This window comes from Chenopodium album, chromosome 5, assembly GCF_948465745.1.
Source record: "Chenopodium album chromosome 5, dcCheAlbu1.1, whole genome shotgun sequence".
NCBI lineage: Eukaryota > Viridiplantae > Streptophyta > Magnoliopsida > Caryophyllales > Amaranthaceae > Chenopodium > Chenopodium album.
Genome location: NC_137838.1, coordinates 49,916,072 through 49,940,292, shown reverse-complemented (window position 1 = coordinate 49,940,292; position 24,221 = coordinate 49,916,072). Strand labels below are relative to the sequence as shown.

Genomic DNA, 24,221 nt, shown 5'->3' with positions numbered 1-24,221 from the left:
CATTCTTTGAGCTAGCGCGTTTCAAATTGGGTCCATTATCAAACACCATTGAATGTGACACTCCATAGCGAGTAATTATATTTTTCCAAATGAAAGCTGACACGTCCGTCCACTTAATTCCTTGGACAGCCTGGGCTTCAACCCACTTTGTGAAGTAGTCGACTGCTAGTAACACATACAGTCTTTGACCTAACGTTGGCGTATACGTACCGAAGATGTCTGTGCCCCATTTTGCAAAGGGGAGCAGGCTACTTAAGGCCGACAAACAATTAGTCGGGCAATGAATAAGGGTTGCAAACTTTTGGCATTTATCGCATTTCTTCACCATCTGCATCGCGTATGCGTTTAGGCAACACCAGTAATAACTTAGGTGAGTGGCCTTCTCGGCCAAGGCTCGTCCTTCAATATGAAAACCACAATGTCCCAGGTGGAGGTCATCCAGCACATCATGCCCCCTTTCCAGGGTAGTACGTTTCATATAAGGTTTCACAAAGGCTTTCTTGAATAACTCCCTGTTCTTCATCTCAAACCAGGCCGTTCTCTTTTTCATCAACCAGCTCTCTTTTGAATCAGCCGGAAGCAATCCATCTCTCAGATAGGAAATAATTCCGTCCATCCAAGTTAAGCTTCTATTAATGGTCTGTTTTGGCTTGGCATCGATATTCCCCTTTTCCTTTACTTCCCAAAACACCGACCTGGGACTATCACATGATGCCTAGGATGCTAATTTGAAGAGGGCGTTCTCTTGATGATTGGACGAACGCGGTACTTGTTACAGAGTAAAGTGCTCTAAACTCTCGGCCTCTTCTTTAACAATCTTCAAATACCTCATCATAGCCGTCTCCCTAGCCTCAAAGTCACCATTCACTTGGCTGACTATTAGATGGGAATCTGAGCTCATATCAATCTTTGTTGCTCTTGCCGCCTTACACATTCTAATGGCGGTCAGGAAAGCTTCATAGTCAGCCTCGTTGTTAGAGGCTTGGAATTGAAATCTCAACGCATATTAAAACTTGTCTCCTTCGGGAGACTGACAAATAATTCCCGCACCGCATCTGGTTGCTGTTGCGCTTCCGTCCACATAGACCTTCCATATCTGATCCCCGACCAGCTGTAACTCCGGCCTAGTCATTTATGTCAAAAAATCAGCAAAGGCTTGCCCCTTAATTGCTTTTATGGATTCAAATATGATGTCAAAACCCCAAAGCTCCAAGGCCCACTTAAGCATTCGGCCACTGGCTTCCAAAGTTGCAAACAGCTTCTTTAGCGACTTATCAGTATAAACCACAATCGAGTGGGCTAAAAAATACGGCCATAGCTTCTTTCATGCCATAAACAAGGCCAGACCAAACTTCTCGATGGGCGAGTACCTAAGCTCGATGTTGCGTAGCACGTGGCTAATGAAATAGGCTACATCTGATTGGCGTCCCTTTCGACAAGGAGGACGACACTTAAGGAATGATCTAAAATAGCAAGATAAATGTATAGATTTTCATCTTTGAGTGGGCTGACGAGCCGAGGCAATGTATGTAGATGGCTTTTCAGCTGTACTAAGGCTTCCTCGGCTTCTTCTGTCCACTCGAACATAGCTTTCATCTTGATAGTCTGGAAAAAGTATCGACAATTGTCCCCTGATTTTGATAAAAATCGGTCGAGTGCGGCTAGACACCTAGTCAATTTTTGCACTTCTTTGATCGTATTCGGCGACTTCATGTCTAAAAAAGCTTGAATTGTTTCATGGTTAGCCTCAATTCCTCATTGATCAATCAGAAACCCGAGAAATTAGCCAGACTCAACACCTAGACACTTTTCTTTGGATTTAGCATCATCTTATGCCAACTGAGTTTGGTAAACGTTTCTCGGAGATCGTTGAGATGGTCGGCCGACTCTTTTGACTTGACAATCATGTCATCAATATATGCTTCCATATTCCGGCCGATTTGATCTCTAAAAACTGGTATTGACGATTCTCTGAAAAGTAGCTGGGGCATTCTTGAGGTCGAACGGCATAACTTTAGTAGTACAGTCCTTGCTCGGTCACAAAAGCAGTTTGGGTTTTTCTAAGCTATGCCCCTAAGGTAGTCGAATTTCTAAGGTGTACCCATGCTTTTTTAAATTTCTAAGTTATGCTCCTCAACTCACTACCATTAATGAATGGTACCCTCCTTGGGACTTCCACGTCACCTAAAGTTAACTATAAATTTAATAAAAAGATAATAAAGGGTAAAGAAATGATACGAGAAAGAAATCTTAACCACAACAACCCTAATAACAAAAACTAAAACCACAAAATCACACACTCAATTAACTTTTAAATAATTAATAAGGGTACATTTTAAAATTTATAGGAAGTTAAAGGGAATGGCTTAGAAACTTGAAAAAGCATGGGTACAACTTAGAAACTCAACTACCTTAAGGGTATAGCTTAGAAAAACCCAAGCAGTTTTTTCTTGGTCTTCCTTCAACAATGGGACCTGGTGGAATCAAGAGTATGCGTCCATAAAACTCATAAGGGCATGTCTGGCCATAGAGTCGGTCAGTCGGTCAATTTTTGACAAAGGAAAGCTATCTTTCGAACATGCCTTTTTGAGATTAGTATAATTAACGAACATTCTCCATGTTCCATTCGGCTTCGTAACAAGAACTACATTGGCTACTTGATCTGGGTAGTAACATCGCCGAATGAAACCGGTGTCCAGCAACTTTTGTAATTTATCTGCGGCCGCCAGATTCCTTTCTTCCCCGTGATTTTTTTTCTTCTGACGAACAGGCTTAGCAAGTGGATTAACAAATAACTTATGCACGGTATGGTCTGGGCTAATACCCGTCATTTCACTCTCTTCAAATGCAAACATATCTTTGAACTCTCTTAGCAGCTTGACTAGGTAATCTCCAAGCAGTCCTACGGCTATAGTGCCTACCTTGACTGTCCGATTAGGCTGGTCAGGATCCAGCACTATATTTTGGTGATTGCTGGACCGCTGGGGCCTTAACTCTTCTGGTCGGCCGAAGGTCATTAACTCATATGCTTTCTCTTTCATGGCCGCCTTTCTCTTTTACTCGACCTAGTTTGCTTGGAGTTACCCTTCATCTAAGTTTGATTTAGACGACTTTGCTCGACCACGAATAGTCGGCTTCATAGCTAATTGATTATATTCTTTTGCCAATTTCTGACTTCCTTGGATCAAGCCAATCTGCCCGTCCAATCTTTCAAACTAAATCGACATAAGGTGCGACACAATGACTGCCTTGGCTGCAGTTAGTGTGGGGTGGCCGAGTATGATGTTGTAGCTTTTTAGCTCTTTGACCACTAGGAAGAGGACAACCATGTCCTTTCCTGCCCCTTTTTGCCCAAGCCAGACTGACAGGTCAATTTGGCTGGCCGGGTGGATAACTATTCCTCTAAACCCAACCAACGGGCGAGAGACGTCCGTCAAAGCATCATTCCGGAACCTTAAATTTTTCAGAGAAGCGAGACTGATAATGTCGGACGAGCTGCCCGTATCAATCAGTATTCTCTTAACTTTAAGATTGGCTATCTTTAGAATAAAAACCATTGGATCATTGTGCAAGGCCTGGACCTGTCCTCGGTCGACCTCACTCACTATTACCTCTGGGAAAGGCTCAGCCTTATCCCCTTCTGTTAGCATTACTTCTTTTCCCAAATTCTGTGCATCCTGATTAATTTCTCTAATGGTTGGGCTACCTGCGGCAAAGCCGCCTGATATGACAGCCACAAAACAAGAGTCTGTGCTATTCCCATCTTTTTCCTTCGCATTTTGCTTTTTCTTCTCAGACTTATTGTCTGTCCGAGTGTATGTGAACTTAGAGTTAATCATGTACGAATTGAGCATGCCCTTCTCAGCCAGCTTGTCTAGCAACCTCTTCAAATTGTTGCACTCGTTTGTATCATTCCCCACATCCTTGTGATAAGGGAAATACTTCTTTTCGTTTCTGTAATGGAGCGAGCCTCTCATCGGCGTGGGCTTCTCGAACTCAAACTTATCCTCGATCTCCATCAAAATTGAATAAGAATCCTTGTTAAACTCATACTGCGGTTCGTACATCTTCGGCTTCTTTGACTTTGTTTCTAGGTCATCAGATACCGAGACTTCCTTTCGTTTGTTCTTTCCCTCTTTCTTTTTCCCAGCCGAGTCTTGCTAAGAAGATTGTTTCTTCTCATCCCCCTTGGACGATACTTCATCTTTAGTGAGTGACAAAAGTCTACCGCCTCAATATAGGCTTCGGCTTCGGCTTCGCACAGAACACCTGCGTATGTTCGAACCTTTTTGCGGACCAAGTTAAATGTGAAACCATTATGCCTTAATCCCCAGAGATATTCTGAATAGGCCATTTTATCCCGCAGATTATGAATTTGGGCTTTTTCTCAATTAAATCTCTGGATGTATGAAGGCAAACCTTCATTCTTAGCCTGAACAATTGTGGCCAAATTAAGACTAGTCTTCCTTGACGAGATTTTGTACGGAAAATTTCCAACGAACCATGCTTAAAATAGTAAAGCAGTTGATGCATCTAGCCGGCAGATTGTTGAACCAGTTCTGCGCCACACCCTTGAGGGTGGCCGGGAAGCACCTGCACCAATGATAGGTTGTCGTACATCAATAAAAAAATAATTTCCTAACAAAACCAACTAATAATGTAGTAGGTTAAGTAGGGTCTATTCCACAGAGAGATTGCTATTCAATCTAGCTTTTAAGGTATGGAGAAACTAAACTATGTCACTAAATAGAGACACAAAAGTAGTCTAAATTAAAAGAGGGGAAAATAATTAATAAAAAGACCTAGGGTTATGGTTCACCATGCTTATAATTCTAAATCTATCAAACATCAATAACAATTCAGTCAATCAATGATCTAGAGCAATTGCTAAGCCTACGGTCGGGTCTTAACGCTCTCAATTCAATATATATAGTTCGGTCGCTAACATAATCAGGATTGTTAATTGTAGGTAAGCCTCTAAAACTAAGATCTTTCAATTCAAACTCTTATCAACATTAATAAATCAAACAATTGATCAGGTTGCAAGATTAATAAGAAAAACACTACGAATTAGAGATATCAATAATCAAATCATAAATAATATCAAACAAGATTCATAGTATAAACATGGATTCCCAAACCCTAGAAAAAAACTACTCAAGCATGAAATAAATAAATAAAACTAAATAATAAAGAAATAATAATTAAAAGAGAGTATAAAATACCTTAATCAATAAAAATAGTAAACTCAAGAACAATCCATGGAGTTGCCCATAAGAAAACTAGGGCTAAGAAAACAACCGTATAAATGGCCTCTTCCAAAAATAATAATCCCTTGAAGTTTTTATAAACTTCCTAAAATTCTTATCTAATGATAAATCAAGAAAAAAGAAATAAGAAAATAAAGATTACACAAGTTGAATTATTATTGGATGATAGAAGATGACGTGGCCCGAAGACTTGTCAATGTGGAATGAAAAAGCTACTCGAGGCTACAAGGCTGCTCGACAAGACCTGCGGGCGCAGACTGGTGGCCACACCCTGGCAGTAACAGCGGATGGTGTCGAGTAGTCGCGGGACAGGGGCGCAGCAACATCCCGCGGGTGGCTGACTTCTTTGCTTGGATTCCAACGCCCGTAACATTTGTCCTAGAAATAGTCTTGAGGCGCGTGACCTATCATTGGAAAGATCTTCAAGTCTAGGTTTCAAATCAATTTTAATCACTTCAATTAGATATGTAAAACTCAAGATATAATCAAAAGATTGGAAAAATGTTAGTTTTGCCACTTTGTAAATTATCGTTTTTCTTCATTTCTATCTTAAATTCGTTTTTGAAAACTGAATAACGACCCTTGTGGATTCTATATTCATTCCTCATGTATATAAATCTCAAAATCAACATTCACGAACATGGTATATTCGATTAATAAACTCGATTCATTGGGTTTCATCTAAATATCATTCGAATCAACTCTAAACACTTCGAAAGCGTCCAAATGACTATAAAATCACCTAAAACTTAAAGAAAAACACAAACAGAGCGTAATAGAGCACAAAACAAACTACTTATACATTTGCGTCCTAAAAAGCAACAAAAGACTTAAAAACTTAGCATAAATGTGCCTATAAATCCTATATAAATGTGATTTATAAATCAAGTGGCATCATCCACACATTGCAAATACATAAGATTCCGATACGAAGTGACGTGCTCTTCCAGGTTGCCCGTACCATTGTAGGCACCCACAAGTACACTTTTCACCTTCGCAGGTTGAGGAGTGTTAAGGATCTCTTGAGAAAACGGAGTCGACCTGTCTCCCAGGTTTAACAAGCACATCTACCATTCAATGGGCTACGGCTGAGCAACTGGTCCGCCTACGTAAGCAGCCTGGTCAAATGGCTGACCATACTACCCATATTGTCTAAAGACGGCAGGGTTAATCGGCTGAAAGGTATTAAAATTCTAGGGAGGCTGATATTGAAACGGTTGCACTAGAGAAATTGGAACTGGAGTTTGAGTCCGACGAGATTGACTCCCGCTTGTCCTTGCCGTGCTGGTACGCTTGAAGGAGGTATGATTTGAGAAATCATTTGGCATTGACGGTGTAGAGGTCATGTTAGAATAAGCTATTCGTTTACAGTGCTTGTGCCGAATGTAATCCCTAGCATCCTTCCAATGCCGAGACAGCAAAGTAATCTCTTTCTAGGTCATCTGGCCTGCCCCCCCAGCTGACTGCGTTTTTTCAAGGGGTCGAGCCATATCTGCCCTTGGAACCCTCGACGCACACTCATGCCGGGGGTATGGATCATTCCCAACATCTTCAACATTGGTCGCTTTGCTCAAGGCTTTCTTTTATTGGCCCTCTCCTTCTCTCATGGGTTGCTGCCTAGAAGAAGAAGGTCGCTTACCCTCCATCTCCTTTCGGAGCTTGTTTAAAGCGAGAAAGAGTGAACCAGCAGTAATTAGACGATCCTCTACCTCATGGAATGAAGCGGATAGAGGGTCGCTAGAATGAATTGTTGTGACTATATTCTCAACAAAGCCATCCTCGCCAGGGCGAGGGCCGATACCTGGTGTATGACCATCCTTTGCCATAACGGACGAGTATCCCCACAGACGATGCAAAATGTTTTTGGGTTTTTTGGAATCCCTTGGGATATCGGTCACGCTTTTACTAGCAATGGGACTCGAACACCTGCAAAAGCATGAATCTCCGATGATCGGAGATTTGCCTTCGACGATCAAGTTAGTGACTGGAAACAGAATAAATGTAGAGAGAGAAAGTAGAGAGAAGCTGGAGCTTTTAATGCTCTACCAAATGTTATGTCACAATCCATCCCTCCCATCATCAATGATTGGGGTATTTATAGGGTTGGGGATTTGTGCCCTTTAGGGTAAGTGACCTAGAATTTAGGACCATTGATTGGCTTCGCAATCAGCGAAGGATATGTGTCCTCTTAGGGCCCCGTTTTTACGGCATTCTAGTGCTTTGGAGCCCCCTGGTATAAGGAGACCTTCATGACATATTTGATTTCAGGTGCTCTCTTATTCTTAGTGTGTGTCATCTTCCTATGGTGACACGTGTCATCTATTTATTAGGCCACGTGTCATCATGGGATTGGACAACGTACTTGGGGTATTTTTTTACCTTAAACACTTTGATTTAAGTGTTTTAATGCCTAATTACAACAAGTTTTCATTAAAATATAATGCTGGAACTTTTGGTAGTGCATTAAAAATAAAGTTTCTTTACGGAATTTCAATTACCCATTAATTGGGATTAAAGTGTGATGTTTTAAATATAATTTCACTTATTTTAATTTAATTATAAGGGGTTTTATTGAAAGGAATGGTGTCCTTCGAACAAGTGTACTATTCCGTTAGTGGGTTCAGAATTATTAGAAAGCTAATATATTCAGCGAGGTCAAGTGATCGGAATGCCTGGGTGGAGGACGCTTCCGATCAGTAATACTAATGAATAATTAATATTACAGCTTAATCTTGACTGAACCTTTCGGGTCACACCCAAGCATTCAACAAACCGAACCGACGAATTAATTCGGAAGTAATTAATGAGTCGACCGAGTAATATTTATTTAGACGTCCGAAATTTGAGCTTAGAGCGTCGAAACCGAGCGTCGGAAGTCGAGTCGAAAAATAGTGAAAGACGAGACGAGAAATAGTAATAAATCAACAAAAGACCAAAATACCCCTAGCATCGGAATGCCCAAGCAAACCGAGTGCTAAGGGCGTATGGCCTAGCATGGTGGCTAGCATGCGCACCAAGCCGAGCCTAGGCTGGCTGGTGCGTGCTAGCGCACCCATGCTAGCATCGCAAGGCTAGGCGCTGCCTAGTGCGTGCTAGCATGCTAAGCGCAGCCTTGTGCGCGCAATGGCTGGCAAGCCATGCCGCAACAAGCTGCAGCAGCTAGCACGCTAGGCGCGCCAGCTCGCCACAGCTAGCAGCAGCATGGCTAGGCCATTGCTTGCTGCCTAGTAGCGCTGGCCAAGCCACAAGGCCAGCAGTAGCCCGCACAAGCATGCTGGGCTTGCTGGCCAGTAGCGCCTGGCAGCCCGAATGCGAGTGTTGGGCCTGCTGGGCTTGCTAGGCTTGCTGGGCGTGGCTGCCACGGACAGCAGCACATGGAAGCCCACCTTGGCTGCCTTGGTGCCCAAGGGTGGGTGCCATGTGGCTTGTGGTCCTTGAGTGTGTGTGGAGTGAGGTGGCCGGTTATGGGAGAGGGAGTGGGGAGCAAGTTTGGTCCCCCCCTTCTCCAAGTGGTCCTCACCTAACCACTCACATGAGCTTGCCACTTGTTGATTTATTACTAGCTTGATTATTAATTTTATTTTAGCTTTAAAATAAAATGGAAAAATCATACTATCCCACATTGATGGGAGAGTAAATGATACTCCCATCATTTCCTATAAATACCCATGTATGGGCATTGGGAATGATGCTTGAGTAAGAGTTGGAAAACGCAACACAGTTAGTGAAAACCTTTGAACTCAATATAATTACTCGGGTTTTATTGGTCGGGTCTTTCTAACCCCAAGACATTGGACCTAGTCGGTTTTGTTGGTGCGGATGGACTTCGTTGGAGGTCTCCGTGTGAGCGGGACTTGAAGCTTTCAAGTAAGAGCTCATTTTGGAGCGAAGCACGCGTCAAAGGTAATTAGCTTATCTTAATCTTGTGATTAGTATAATTATGTTTATGGTTTTATTTATTGCGAGTGCGGTCTTGTTTTTGGGTTTGTTTCCGCGGTGAGTCGGACTCACCAAACCCCAACATTTATAATAGTATCTATTGATGGATATTTGTGTAGAGAAGATTTTAATACTCTTCTATGATTTTAAAGTGTAGGAGACTTCGAAGTGAGTGATTTCTATTAGTCGTGGCGATTTAAAGATCATATACAAGGTATGTTTGCGTACATAGCATAATTTTATTGATGTAGTAGCATGCTAAAGGTGTTTAATTGATTACAAGTAGTATCATGCTAGATTTGGAATGGAAATTATGATTTGGTTGTTGTTGGTGATTGAATTATGAAGCAAGATTTATTTGTGATGGATTAAATATGGAAAAATATTGTTTGAAATATTGTTTATGAACCACACTTTTATTAATGGCATTTAGAGAGCATGTTTATTTAAACTAAATGTTTAAATTTGCTTGGAATATTAAAAGGGAATTTTATTATGGTTCATATAATTTTTATTGATGGTTTAAGCACGAGAAATGAGCTATATAAGTGTCTATATGCACGAGGAATAAATTATATTTTTGGTGTCGTAGTGCACTTAAGGTGTTTTTAACATCGAGAGATAGGATTGTGGCGCTTTATACGTTTAAGGTGTCATTGGAACCGAGGTAGATTTAAAAAGGGTTGAACATTAAATATTATGTGGTCACTAATTATTCAAGAATTAAATTGGTATGTTTGTATAATTATTGTTAATTGAATGATTATGGTTTGAGAGTCATCACTAAGTTTAATAATATGTAAATAACATGAAGTGAAAGAGATTATGCACCAAAACTCTTGGAACGTATATACCTTGAGTATGAACATATGGGGGGAGTTATGGGATTTTATATTTAGTCATAACTTAAACAAGAGTACAGGACGCTGTAGACACCCTTTTGTGTCTCCCCAAAACCAAACCCAGTGATGAGTACCTTTCACGTCGAACCGTAATTGAATGAAGTGAAAGTGTGGAAAGTTTAGTGTTACGGATAGTTTTAATTTCTTTTCTCTTCTCTCTGTTTTTGAAAACCTGTTTTAATAAAACAGACAATCTATTTTGGTTGGTCCATGATATGGGTCCAATAGTAGTGTAGTTGGATAGGGCTTGAAAAGAGCTTTCTAACAATATATTATAAGCCCAATTCAGATGAATATCGAGGAAGTTATGGCCAAAACACTAAACTGGGCCTGGTTTGAGCCTTATATGCGGCCCAATGATCTAGAGGAGGGCCTAATATCAATTTATCATCCCTAATGCAATTAGGAATGGTTTTATTCTTCTAGATTCTTCTAGAAGGTTCTTTTCATTCCTAATTCAATTAGCATTGATAAAATTGACTTTTGTTGACTTTTTAGAGTTTTAATCAGAATAAAAGAATGTTTTTGAGGAAAATACGATATTATCCTCCTGTACGGTCAACTTCTATCTGATTTTAAGAAAACGCGTCAATAATAAAGTTAGCGCCAAACGCCAGCATTAGCGCCTGGCGCTAGAGTTAGCGCCTGGTGCTAACCTCTTTTTGTGCGTCAGAACTCTGTTTCGATTTTTTATCTTTTTGGCTGATTTTCTCTATAAATAGCCTTATAAAAACTCCGTTTTCATTCACCAATTCTCTCTTTTCATCAACTCCCATCAAGAAATTCTTGATTCTCTCTCTCTCTTTTCTAAACTAGCCTTTTCTCAAAATACAGAATTCCGCGCTCGCAAGACTTAGATACACCTAGCCATATTCGAATTTGCATTCGCCCTAGACGTGGAAGGTTTTAATTTATGAGGGTTTGGTCCCAAATCTCTATTTTAATTATTTAATTTAATTGTTTCTTTTTATTATTTTCCTTGAATTTACTAACGCGTGTATTTTGTTATTAGAAAGAGGTACGAGGCATCCAAGTAAGTACTTTAATTGTTTTTATTGATGTTATTATGTAGAAATCATGCTTAGCTTATTATTATGACTCCTAATGTTATGTTAGGATGATTTGATCTTCCTAGTATCATGTCTAGGGTAATTTTAATATCAAGTATGATTAAAAGTATGATGCCTTTTATGTTCTTCCTAATATTTATGATTGTTAGTATCATGTTAGGGCTAAATATTTGATCTTTGATGTTTACTGATATGCTAGGGTTTGTTATTAATCTTGTTAGTATCATGCCTAGGGTCTTATTATTATTATGCTTTAACATGATGAATATTATTATTATGTTGCTTGATGATATTTATTTTTATTGCTTGATCACGCCTTTTATGCATGTTTAAAGGGAATTTTTACTTGTAATCACGCTAAATAAGATAATTAATAATCTTGTTTAGGGTTAATTTGATTATAATTTAAGTGATCGCCAGTAATATATTTATTTGTGCATTAATATTCATCTAAAATAGATAAACAGGTTTAGGATAAACCTATTGATTGCATGTTAGTCAGAAAGCGCACATGAATACAATTAGAATAAAGTAGAGGCCTATTATTAGGGCAGGTTCAATCTCTTTTAGGTTGGATTTGTACCTTCATCACCGAACTACTAGTCATGGTTCAAGACCTATTGGAGTTGACGATCTCCTGGATCGTTAAGGGGTGTAACCTTCACCCCGTGAATGGTTTACAAGTTCCTAAAACTTGTTGGCGACTCCTTTGCTCTATCTTCTTTCCCTTTGGACGCCATTGTACTTTAGTGTATGATCAAGTGGGGTTCGAGATTGGGGTAATGCTTGAAATATTCCCTAAAGTTTTTGGCGACTCCACTAGGGAGGATTTCTTTTTTAATTCCTGAAATTTATTTCGGCAATGATTTAGAATGAGGGGATGAGACTCTAAAAGTTCTAAATATATATCATTGGAAAGACCATCCGTAATGAGTTAAAACATATGATTTTTACACGTAGGAAATCTGAGGAACATCTTTCACAACTAGGATCGAAATAATGCTGCGCGAAACTGGAAAATTTTATCGAGCACAGAAAGCTGCTGAGGCATGTAGGAACTAGCGTCAACGAACAAAGATTAGCGCCAACATTTTGACGTTAGCGCCAGGCGACAGCTTTTGTCGCCAGACGCTAAAGCCAAAAGCTGGCGCAGGACTCTGTTTGCTGGCGCCAAGTTCTTCAAATACCGAGCCAGAAATATGCGTTCTAATTTTGACCAGTTTTTATCACTATTTGCTCAATCCTACTTCCTGATTGAGTTTTTCTCACTACTCTGAAACCCATATGTGTTCTACATATGCACATAACCCTCTGGGAATTCATGCTCCATCTACCTGATTGAACGCTCTATGCAACAAAGGGTACTTCCGAGAATTTTGAATTCACCAAACCATGGAAACGAGTTTTTGTTTAAATTTGCGATGTCCCATCCACTCGCGCCAACCCTTCACGGTTAGGCTTCCGCGCGGTGCATCCGGACAATTAACCATGGACCCTCTTTTGATTAACCCATATCCCGAAATTTAGAGAACCAGAGCCACGGTTAGGTTGCAAACTCATTGCATCATATTGTGCCTACTTAACTAATTGTGCATTATTTGTTGTGCATACTCTTTGTTTTTTTCTTAACCGTTTGTTTGACTTGTGTTAAGACTTAATAAACTAATTAATGAATAAAAGACTTTGTTTAATTAATTAACTAATTTGAGACAATAAATATGTCTAAAATCGAGTCATAGTCCCTTTAAGTAAACCCGGATTTTTATTCCCGTAGCCGGAGTTCTAGGAACCACTACGAGTCGTACAACCTATGGATCTGTAGCCCCATTTGGCGTTGGTTTCATCCAAATCAGTGTCACAGATCAAAAGTTATGACTAAAATACCACAGCCTGTCCAGTTTAATGCATATACGTGAAGTCTTAACTTAGTCTTTGCTTGAGTCTAGTCACCTAGTCTAGCCACATGGTCATGACAAGAGTCTTAACATGTCACCTACACTCACTAGTCTTAGCACACACTTTGTATATGTCACCATGACCATGTCTTAGGTTCATGCATGAGTCGGTTTTTTTCCGTTATTTGAGTTGGGGGTTCATTCTATTCCTAATTTTTTCAAATTTCTTCATCTACATCATCTTTCCATTCTCTACATGCTTTCTGGGTAATGATGAAACAAATGCACAAGGCAAGCTTCTCACCAAGATTTCATGCTTTCTTCTTTTTTTTTTTTTTTCAAACCCTTTCCCGAATAATTCTAGCATAGGCACCCATCATCTTTCTTGAATTTATTTCTTAGAGTTTGATTTTTACCATTCACTTATTAAATAAAATGAGCATTTATTTCCTTACATATGATCATTGTATTGCAAAAAAAAAAAAATAAAAAATAATAAAAAAAACCATATCAAACTAAGCACAAGGTATACCAATGATTTGAGACACCCCTTGTAGCCACATCATATCATTTTCACCCTTCAAATATACAATCCTTTATTCATAAACCACTTTGAGCCTCGTCTAACGATAAACCTTTCAGTTTTCAACCTACATCTACCTAACCTTAGGATGGGATGGTGTGTAACTTATTCAATTTTCAAAGAACAAAAGCTTGAGTTATTCAAAATATTAAAATAACAAAAAATAAAAAATAATAAAAATAAATAAAAGTGTACAAAAAGGCAAGTGTTCCAATGTCTTTGATATGAACATGTCTCAGATTACATCTCTTATCGAGTGCTCGGTACCGTGCCTGAGAAACATAAATGCCAAGTGAGTGATTGTAGGGAATATTTCAAGCGTTAACCCCCTATCTTGAACCCCACTATGATCATACACTAAAGTACGGTGGCGTCCAAAAGGGAAGAAGATAGAGCAAAAGAGTCGCCAACAAGTTTTAGGAACTTGTAAACCGTTCACGAGGTGAAGGTTACACCCCTTAACGATCCAAGAGATCGTCAACTCCATGACGTCTTGAACCAAATAAGGGTTCGGGGATGAAGGTACAAATCCAACCTAAAAGAGATTGAACCTGCCCTAATAATAGGCCTCTACTTTATTCTGACCGTACTCATGTGCGCTTCTGACTAACATGCAATCAATATTTTTAACCCTAAACCTGTTTACTCTATGTTGGTTGAATTTAATGCACAAATAAATCTATTATTGGCGATCACTTGAATTATAATCATATTAACCCTAAACAAGATTATTAATAAATTATCTCATTAAGCGTGATTACAAGTACCAATTCCCTTTAACACGTATAAAAGGAGATCAAGCAATAACGATATATAATCAAGCAACATAATAATAACAATAACAATAATTATTGTAACAATTATAATCGTAATAATAGTAATCATCATAAAATAATCATATTTATCATAATCATGTTAAAGCATAATAATAGCAAGATCCTAGGCATGATACTAACAAGATTGATAACAAACCCTAACATGTCACTAAGCATAAAAATCAAACCTTTAACCCTAACATGATACTAACAATCATAAATAGTAGGAAGAACATAGGAAGCATCGTAACAATCATATTTGATAATAAGTTCACCCTAGACATGATACTAGGAATCATTATAACATTCTAAGCATGAACTCTATATCGTAACATCAATTAAACCATTAAATTACTTACTTTGATGCCTCGTACCTCTATCTAATAACAAAATACACACGTTAGTAACTTCAAGGAAAATAATAAACAAAACAATTAAATTAAATAATTGAAATAGAGATTTGGGACCAAACCCTCATAACTTAAACCTTTCACGTCTAGGGCGAAGGCAACTTCGAATATGGCTAGGTGTATCTAAATCTAATGAATGCGGAATTTTTATATTTAAGAGAAGCTAGTTTAGAAAAGAGAAAGATAGAGTAATAAAAAAAATCTTGATGAGAGTTGGTGAATTGTAGATGAAAACTGGTTATCCAAAACGGAGTTTTTAATACGTTATTTATAAAGAAAATCAGCCAAAACGATAAAATATTAAAATAGAGTCTGGCGCACGTAAAACTGAACTAGCGCCAACGCTGGCCATTGGCGCCAGGCGCCAAGCGTAGCGCTAGGCGCTACAGCTGGCGTTTGGCGCTGATTCAGAAAATCACACGTTTTCTTAAAATCAGATAAAAATTGACGTACAGGAGGATAAAATCGTACTTCCCTCAAAAATGCTCTTTGATTTTAATTAAAACTCTGAAAAGTCAACAAAAGTGAATTTATCAATGTTAATTGAATTAGGAATGAAAAGAACCTTCTAGAAGAATCTAGAAGACTAAAACCATTCCTAATTGCATTAGGAATGATAAATCTATATTAGATGCTCCCCTACATCATTGGGCCGCATATAAGGCTTAAACCGGGCCCAGTTCAGTAAATTGGCTATAACTTCCTCAATATTCATCGAAATTGGGCTTATAATATATCGTTGGAAAGCTCTTGTCAAGCCCCATCCAACTACACTACTATGGAACCCATATCATGGACCAACCAAACTGGATTGGATATTTTCTTAAAATAAGTTTTCAAAAATAGAGAGAAGAGAAAAGAAAGTTAAACTATCCGCAACACTAAACTTTCCACACTTTCACTTTATTCGATTATGATTCGACGTGAAAGGTACTCATCACTGGATTTGGTTTTGGGGAGACACAAATGGGTGTCTACAGAAGCCCCCACTTTGACTGAGTTTGGAGAAACGCAAGTTTCGAAAACAAAAGTCAAAGTATCGATAGGGACGGAGAATGATTCAGAACATTCTGCGATCCTTAATCATTCTTGTAACGCCGATACCAGCAAACTAGTGTTAGTTAAACAGATAAGAGAGTTAAGAAACGCGTTTCTTGCACCGTCAAGCACACGTCTCTGAAAGTAACCAATTTGCTGCTGCTTTACTGTTATTTTGATGACCTCCTACCAAGAGAATGCCATCCCGCTTGAAAACTGCTACGCTTGTAACTGCTTCCAATATTGAAGATTTCTTCACCCGAAACGATCCTCTTCCACTTTGATAATACTCCACGTCCAAGGGAATACCATCGAAGATTGTTTCGCTCGAAACAATCCTCTTCCGGATTGATAATATTCCACGTCCAAGGGAATACCATCGAAGATTATTTCGCTTGAAACAATCCCCATCCGCATTGATAATATTCCACGTCCAAGGGAATACTATTGAAGATTGCTTCGCTTGAAACAATCTTCTTCCACTTTATGACCATCTTCCACGTCTAAGGGATCGTGGTCGAAGACAACTTCGCTTGAAATTACCTTCCGTTGTTTGTGAAAACTCTCCACAATCTAGGGAATGCCGTCGAAGATATCCTCACTTGAAGCCATCCTTATTTGTTGCGATAATTTTCCAAAGAAATTACCGAAGATCTCCGCCTGTCGATTCTTAAAAGCTCGCTTGAACTTTGCTCCCGCTATGCCTGTACGTCGGCGTTTTTTTTTTCTTTGAACCTGTGCGTCGGTGTATTTTGTGAATTAACCACTATGTCGGTGCCTTTTGTTAATGAGCCAATGCTTAGGCGCTTTATGCAATCAAGCCGATTACTAAAAATCGTGTCAAATTGCTTAGAGGGGCTATGTGGCGTACCAAGGAACCCAAAATATATTGCAAAAAGGTAGAACAACCCCACTGAGTGGCTGAGTGTCCTGACACCGCTAAAAAAGCATGAGCGCCACACAAATAGCGTAGCGCCAGGCTCTAGGATTGGCATCAGGCGCCAAGCCTAATTGTTGACGCCAAAGCCTAGCGCTTGGCGCCAGAACGGGGTTTTCCTTAAATACCCCTTTCTTCTTCATTTTCGCTGTTTTGCTCGAAAATTCGCAGAATTTCATTTGCGTCGTTATTGCTCGTTTATCAACCAAATTCACTCAAATTTGTTGCAAATAAAAGCTCTTTTCATCCATTTTCCTGATCTATGTAAGTTTTCTTCAAACTCACACCGGTTTTTATGAATTTTGCACATGTTTATATTCGAATTTCATGAAATTTTGATTGCTTAATTCTCTTTATTTATCAAATTTTATGCAATGAAATTTCTTGATTATGTTTATATATTGCTTTGGGAGTAATTTGAGACTTGTTTGACTCAATTTGGTGAAGAAATGAACAAATTGCCATAGTTGGACCTTTTGAGGTCGGGAATGCAATGTTACTTGTTCTTGATGTTTTTGCAAGCAATTCTGGTCCAATTTGTCACAATAATTACTATAGTATTGCAAGAAATTGTTTGATTGCTTGAAAAATGTTGTTATGCTCAATTTAAATTTGTGCTCTGTTTTAGTACTACGTACACTGTTTTTTTTTTTTTTTTTTGCGAACATAGTATCATGCGACTAGGCGAACCTTAGATACTATAGAACCTTAATTTATGATAATTCTGCACAATGTAGCATGGCTAGACAGCGAGGCTCTGGTTCACGGTCCCGAGACACTCGACGGGAGCATGATCCCGTGGAGGACGACGCCGCACCATCCACTTCGCTTGGTCGACTCCCCAAGTGGGACGAGCGGACCTTGTTCTTTGCCCCTGTCCACCATATTTCTGAGAGGGTGAGACGGGGCATCACTGTTGGGAGGACGCGCTGTCATGGTTCCAGCTGTGATGGCTTGGGAGATTTGTACAAGATGTACATCGCCAGGGATGTCGAGACGAGAATCCTATGGGAGTCCTGCGGTCTCGCTGCGTTGTTTGAGACCTCCGAGGCGATGGTTACCTCCAGCGGGGGTCACCATGTAGTGCGTGCTCTGGTGGAGTTCTTCTTGGATACCACCAACACTTTCCACTTTCCCTGGGGTGAGATGATGGTCACTCCTACCGACTTCGGTCTCATCACAGGACAGGAGTTCAGCTCCGTGCCACTGCCGTTTGACAGTGGGATCGACGTCTTTTCTCCAGAGGTCAAGGAGCTGTTGGGGTCGATTACCATTTGAGACCGAGCTGAGATCGAGTCGTCTTAGTTGAGCGCTAGGGGGATTCGCCGCTCGACTCTAGCAGCGACTTTTGATGTTGGTGCAACCACCCGAGAGCAGCGATGCGCATCTTTGCGCTTATTTTGTTATCAGGGACGTTCTCTCTTAACAAGGGTAGTAGGGCGCTGCTTTACTACCTTCCTGCTGTCCGCGATCTACACCTGATCGGGACTTATGACTAGGCCAGCTTGGCCTATGCCGACTTCATTCGTGCGCTGAGGGACTCGTGTCGACACCGGTCCTTTGGGACAAATGTTTCTTTGTCCGGCTTGTGGAGGGTCGTAGAGGTAAACATTATTCCTTATAAAATTTAGCTCTACACTTTAGCTAGCACTTGCTGATAATTTTAACTCCTTGTAGATATGGTTCTACGAGTACTTCCCCTCTGCTGCACCGGCAAGACCGTCGCCGCACAGGTTTTTAGTGAGTGCTTCCTGGGGCAGCCGCCGTGTGGGGATGTGTTTTTAGAATGGAGATTAATGCAATTTCTAGTTATTTGTTCTTGAATTTCACCATGATTAGTGAGTAGATTAGTTTCTAGGGAAAGGGGGAAGCATGTTTGATTAATGAAATTGCTAGTTGATGCTCTTTGATTGATTGATTTGTTGCAATTAAATTGGTTAACATAGTTTTGCATGTGATTGATTAGACTACGAGTGATCAATCTATAAGATTAATCTAGATCGCATTGCAACTCTTAATGACATGAACAATTGAATTGAAAGTTGCTCTAATTGATTGGGTTTGCTTGTGATTCTTCTTGATTTGCCTTTCATAGTGACGCCTAGATTGGCCTATAGGAGATAGCATTTGAACTCTCTTGATTGCTACTATTGTTTGTCCATTGCAATACTTGAATTAATTGATTGAGCTCTAAACTAGCATTATCATTGAACTTGCATGTGGAACCCATATCCCTAGTTTTTAGACCTTTGTTTTACTTGATTACACTTGTTTTAGTTTACCATAGTGCCAACCATAATCTCAACTCCATCTTCGAGGTAGCTTGACTTAGACTCTAGTTTTCATCATTGCATTTCCTAGGGATCGACCCTTAACTTTCCCTATATTCATATAAGGTTGTTTAGGTGTTTACAAATTTAGTTTGACTAGGGGGGAAGGGTAGACAACGACATACATTTTCCTCTTGTCAGAGGTGGTTTCGGCGATGGCACGATGTATAGATGCCTTCCGGAGCCAGCTTGTCCGGATGAGGAACGTGGTTATCTGCCGTCGGGACGACGCCGTTCAGGAGGTAGTCTCCCTTTCATATGTTTTTCCATTACCGCTTCGATTTTTCCTTGTTTCTTATTTTAATTCTTTTTGTAGGGTCAGCCTATTGCTTCTCATGCCCGCCCAAGACTTGAGGTGCGGAGGGATCCGGCGAGGTCTAGCTCAAGACACCGCCGCACTACGTTAGGGGGTAGAGGCGGTCGCTCTGAGGCTGCCCGTGCTAATTTGGTAAAGGGCTCGGGTTCTTCCTCTGTGGGTGCTCATGCTGCGCCGGTAGGCCAGGGAGAGGCTACCTCGGCTCTTAGAGGTGGTGGGATGTACGTGGTTGGCTCGTTATCGCAGCAGCCTCCGCAGCCTCAGCCTCAAGTTGATCTCGGGTGGACTGGTCCTGTGCTGAGTTTTCTTCCTCCCAAGGAGACGGGAGCTGGAGCCGGAGCTGGTGGAGAGGTTAGTCCTCGTATGGCGCAGTTTTACTAGATGATGGGTGTACGCCCCCGGCGCCGTAATTTGTTCTTGTGCTTTTTTTTTATTTTTACTTTGTATAGAACTTTGCCTTTTAGTTAGACTTATTTTTTAGACATATTTTGTATATACATACTATTATTAGTTTATTTTATTTATCATGTTTTTTTTTTATTTATATTATTATGTACATGTTTGTGTGTGTAAGAAAAGTATGACAAGTAATTTTGCGCAAAAAATCCAACATTTTTATTATTGATGGAGGGTATCCGACTTTCTCCCCCAAAAAGAAAAAAGAAAAAAGGAAAAGGCAAATAAAAACATGGGTTTATAAAAAACTTGGAAATTAACCTAAATAAAATCCAAAAAAGCATAATATAATAATATAATAGCTATATTAATTAAAAAAAGAATAAAAAGATGTTTAGAAAAGATAAGGGAGCCGTAAAGTCATTAGTAGACTAGAATTAAGGTAAAAACGCGGTTTTAGAAAGCGCGTATAATGAGGTAAATTGGCGCCAGCTGGCGCCACGCGTATTGGTGTAGCGCCAGGCGCTACACTTAGCGTGTGGCGCTAAGCTTTGGCGTGTGGCGCCAATCGCGGCGTCTAGCGCCAAGTAGCGCTGACTCCGTATTCTACCCCGATTAAAACTGCTCCTAATTCGTGCATAAATAGCCCCCTGCACAGCCGATTCTTTTCATAATTTCATCAAATAAAATAATTCTTGGCTTTAGAAAAATAATATCATGTCTCTAGTCACCAAAACTTTTACCCAATACACCCATGAATGATGTCGGTCTCTTAATGTCAAAGAAAGAAAAGAATTAGATTTGTTTCACTAGGGGGGAATTTATGGTATCAAAGGGGTAGATCTTGACTTAGATTTTATTCATACCGCTCTAGAATATTGGAATGTTGATACTCATTACTTTATAATAGGGTATGATGAAATTAGCCCTTTGCCGGAAGAATTTGGTGCTATTTTAGGTTTCCCTGCAATAGACCTCATAGTAATCCCTAGAATAGATGCATATTATTACAAGTATTTTGAACTCTTCTTCAATTTAAAAGAAAGGGATCTATCAAAAATAGTAGATGGCAACATAGTTAACTTGAAAGAATTTGCTCGCCATTATTTTGATAAACCTCTCTCTGAATCTTTTCATATTTATAGAAGAAGGGCTTTCTTATTTTGCATGCTTAATCAATTTTTCTTAATAGTGGTAAAAATAATGAGGGTCAATCAATTATAACCACCGTACTAGAACAAATTGAATCATGGAGAAATCCAATGCCATTGATAGTTGGAGAGACGATGATTAGTCTTGATGAATTGAAAAGGAACCCAAAAGCACCTTTTCGAGGCTCTCCAATTTTATTACAAGTAGAAAAATAACATTTTTAATTACAGAAATCAAAAAATATATTTTTGTATAGTAATAATAATTTATTTGCATTGCAATTTTTTTTACAGATGTGGCTAATGGAAAGGCTAGAATTAATTAGCCCTCCAGACAACATTGAGAAGTACACTCCAAATTGCTTCGTGAGGAGGAAGAAACGCTTCTCTAAAATAGGGTGCCATGAGTGGAGAAGGGTCTTCGAATCTCGCAATTTTGCTATCAAGTGGGTCATCCCATGGTGGAAAATAGAAAGGATGGTTGGTGTTAACAAGCAACCTTTTTGCCGTCTTCCAAGTTTGTCCCGTATGACTTATTACTATCCCTGCAGGGTAAAAAGACAATACGGCTTGCATTAGAATATTCCTTCCGGAGATCTTTGTCCTCCTTACGAGTTCCCTGTCTCCCAAGAAGTAGACAGATTTGATGCTTATTGGAGTACTAGACCTTTATGGGAAGTAATTACCCAAAAGGTTCCTCCTTCCTTGCCCAATGATGTGAAGAAGTGGTTGCTGAAGAAACCTTCAAAGGACTTGAAGAAACATCAGGGTAAAACTGATGTGAAGAGTCGTCTAGGTGACAGGGTGATTCTTGCCAAGGAACGCTTAGGTGAAAGAGTTGAATTCAAAACACCTACAGTGCCTAGGAAGATAAGTACTACAAAAGACAAGGGAAAAAGGAAAGCTGACACCACATATAAAATGGCTTGGGTAGAAAAGAAGCATGGAGTCCTAGAAGAAGGGGAAACTATCTACTCTAAGATTGAATGTAGGTCCTCTAAAGGATGCCTACTAGCTAAGGTTATGGATGAGGAGGAGGAAGTAGACAAAAATTGGAAAAGGGCTAGGAAAGAAAAGAAATATTAGGAGCATTGCTTAATTTCAAATTATTAGACTTAGTTTATATTTTTTATTTAAAGTTAATTTATTTTAGCTTTATTAAAAGTCCATCAATAATGTAATTTTATTTTATTAATGAAATTTCAGCTTTTAATTAACTATTTACTTTAAATTTATTTATTAAAGCAATGAAAACCGAAAAATTTAATTTTCCAGAAATTCTTCGAGTACAGAAGTCGAATTTTTTTTGAAAAACACCGAAATATTGCTAAAATTTAAGCTGTAAATTGGCGCCGCTTATCTGCGACTGGCACTAGCCACAGCAGTCTGGCGTCAGGCGCTAGTGCCGTCGGCTGGCGCTGATGGTCGTTGGCTAGCGCCAGAGTTTTCTCTGCGACGCCGATATTTCGCCAATCTTCAATCGAATTTTTAATTAATTCTGGGACGCGAGAATTTCGAAAAATAAAAAGGCCGCACCCGTAAAGGGTTGCCTACATATCCTTTCTTAAGGAATCAAACCAAACGTAGCTCTCTTGAGTATCCTACTCAAGTAATTAAGGGTAGTATTTCTCAAGTTGGTCAAAATTTGTCATGTTCGAGAACTCATTGCCATCCATATCAGATAGTTTTGCTACACCTCCTAAAAGGATTGTTTTGACAATGTAGGGTCCAGACCAATTAGGTCTAAATTATCCCTTAGGATCTAAAACATTTTTCATTAATGCTTTTAACACCAAGTCTCCTACTTTGATGTTTCTTGTCTTGACCTTCTTATTAAAAATGCCTAGCCATACGAGTTTGATAACACTGAGTGTGATGTAGAGCTTCTAGTCGTTTTTCATCGAGTAAAATTAGCTCTTCATATCTTGCCCTAGTCCATTCAACTTCATCGAGTTTGCTCTCTAACGCGATGCGTAGAGATGGAATTTCTAATTTAACAGGTTGTACGACATCCATTCCATATACTAAGGAAAATGGCGTATTTCTTGTTGATGTACGGATTGACGTGTGGTAAACCCACATTGTGAAGTGAAGTTTGTCAGGCCAATCTTTATAATTTTCCGTCATTTTCTCGATGATAGTCTTTAGATTTTTATTAGCTGCCACGACTGCTCCATTTGCTTGAGGTCTGTAAGGGGAAAAATGATGATGTTGAATGCTATATATTTGTAACAATTCTTCACATTCGGCTTGAAAGTGAGTTCCATTGTCACTTATCATTTCATGTGGGACTCCATATCGACAAATAATATTTCTCTCGATAAAGAGTGCTACATGTTTTGCAATGAGTTTAGCGTGTGATTATGCTGCAACCCTCTTTGTGAAGTAATCAATTGCTACTAGTATATATTCGTGGTCTCCTGTTCCTGGGGGAGTGATTTTGTCGATGATGTAAATTCCCCACGTAGAGAATTGCCATGGCGATGTGTAGGTGTAGAGCAAGGATGGGGAAACATGTTGTAAATTGGCATAGATTTGGCACTTAGGGCATCTTTTTACATATTAATGGCAATCCCTTTTCATTGTAGTCCAATAATATCCTTCTCGCATTATTTTTTGGACTAACATTTTGCCATTTATATGAGTGCCACAGATTCCTTCGTGGACTATTATCATTGCTCTTTGCGCATCCTTTTTCCCTACACATAAGAGAGCTCAACCCTTAGGTACCCTTTTATGTAGCTCGTTGTCTATGAGTACATATTGGGAAGCCAAGAGTCTTAATGCTCGTTTTGCTCTTTTGTCAGCGTGGAGAGGGTATTCTCCTTTGGTGACATAATTGAGTATATCCGTGTACCACGGTTCTTCTTCTTTTTCTTCTTCGTCTTGGACTACTTCGTCGTCTTCTATAGCCTGGATGTATGCTGGTTTGTGCCTTTTCTCTCTAGTTAGAGGCATTTGCTCGATTTCCGTGGGAATCCTAACCATTGAGGCTACTCTTGCCAAGGCATCAGCAAATTGATTTTCTTCCCTAGGTAGATATGTGTATTCTACCTTCTCTTACTGATCGGTAAGAGTTTCCAGATAGGTTTGGTAAGGGGCAAGACTTTCGCTCCTTACTTTCCACCTTTTAGATATTTGATTGATAATCAAATAAGAGTCTCCGAAT

The 24,221-nt window shown here is 39.5% G+C and overlaps 1 protein-coding gene across 1 annotated transcript; it reads right to left on the bottom strand.

Annotated features, from left to right (window-relative positions):
* Nucleotides 1–3,215: 3,215 nt before the first annotated feature.
* Nucleotides 3,216–4,067, bottom strand: LOC145632883 (uncharacterized). Its single transcript, XM_081685212.1, has one exon. The coding sequence runs from the start codon at nucleotides 4,065–4,067 to the stop codon at nucleotides 3,216–3,218; it is 852 nt and encodes a 283-aa protein (XP_081541338.1).
* Nucleotides 4,068–24,221: the final 20,154 nt, after the last annotated feature.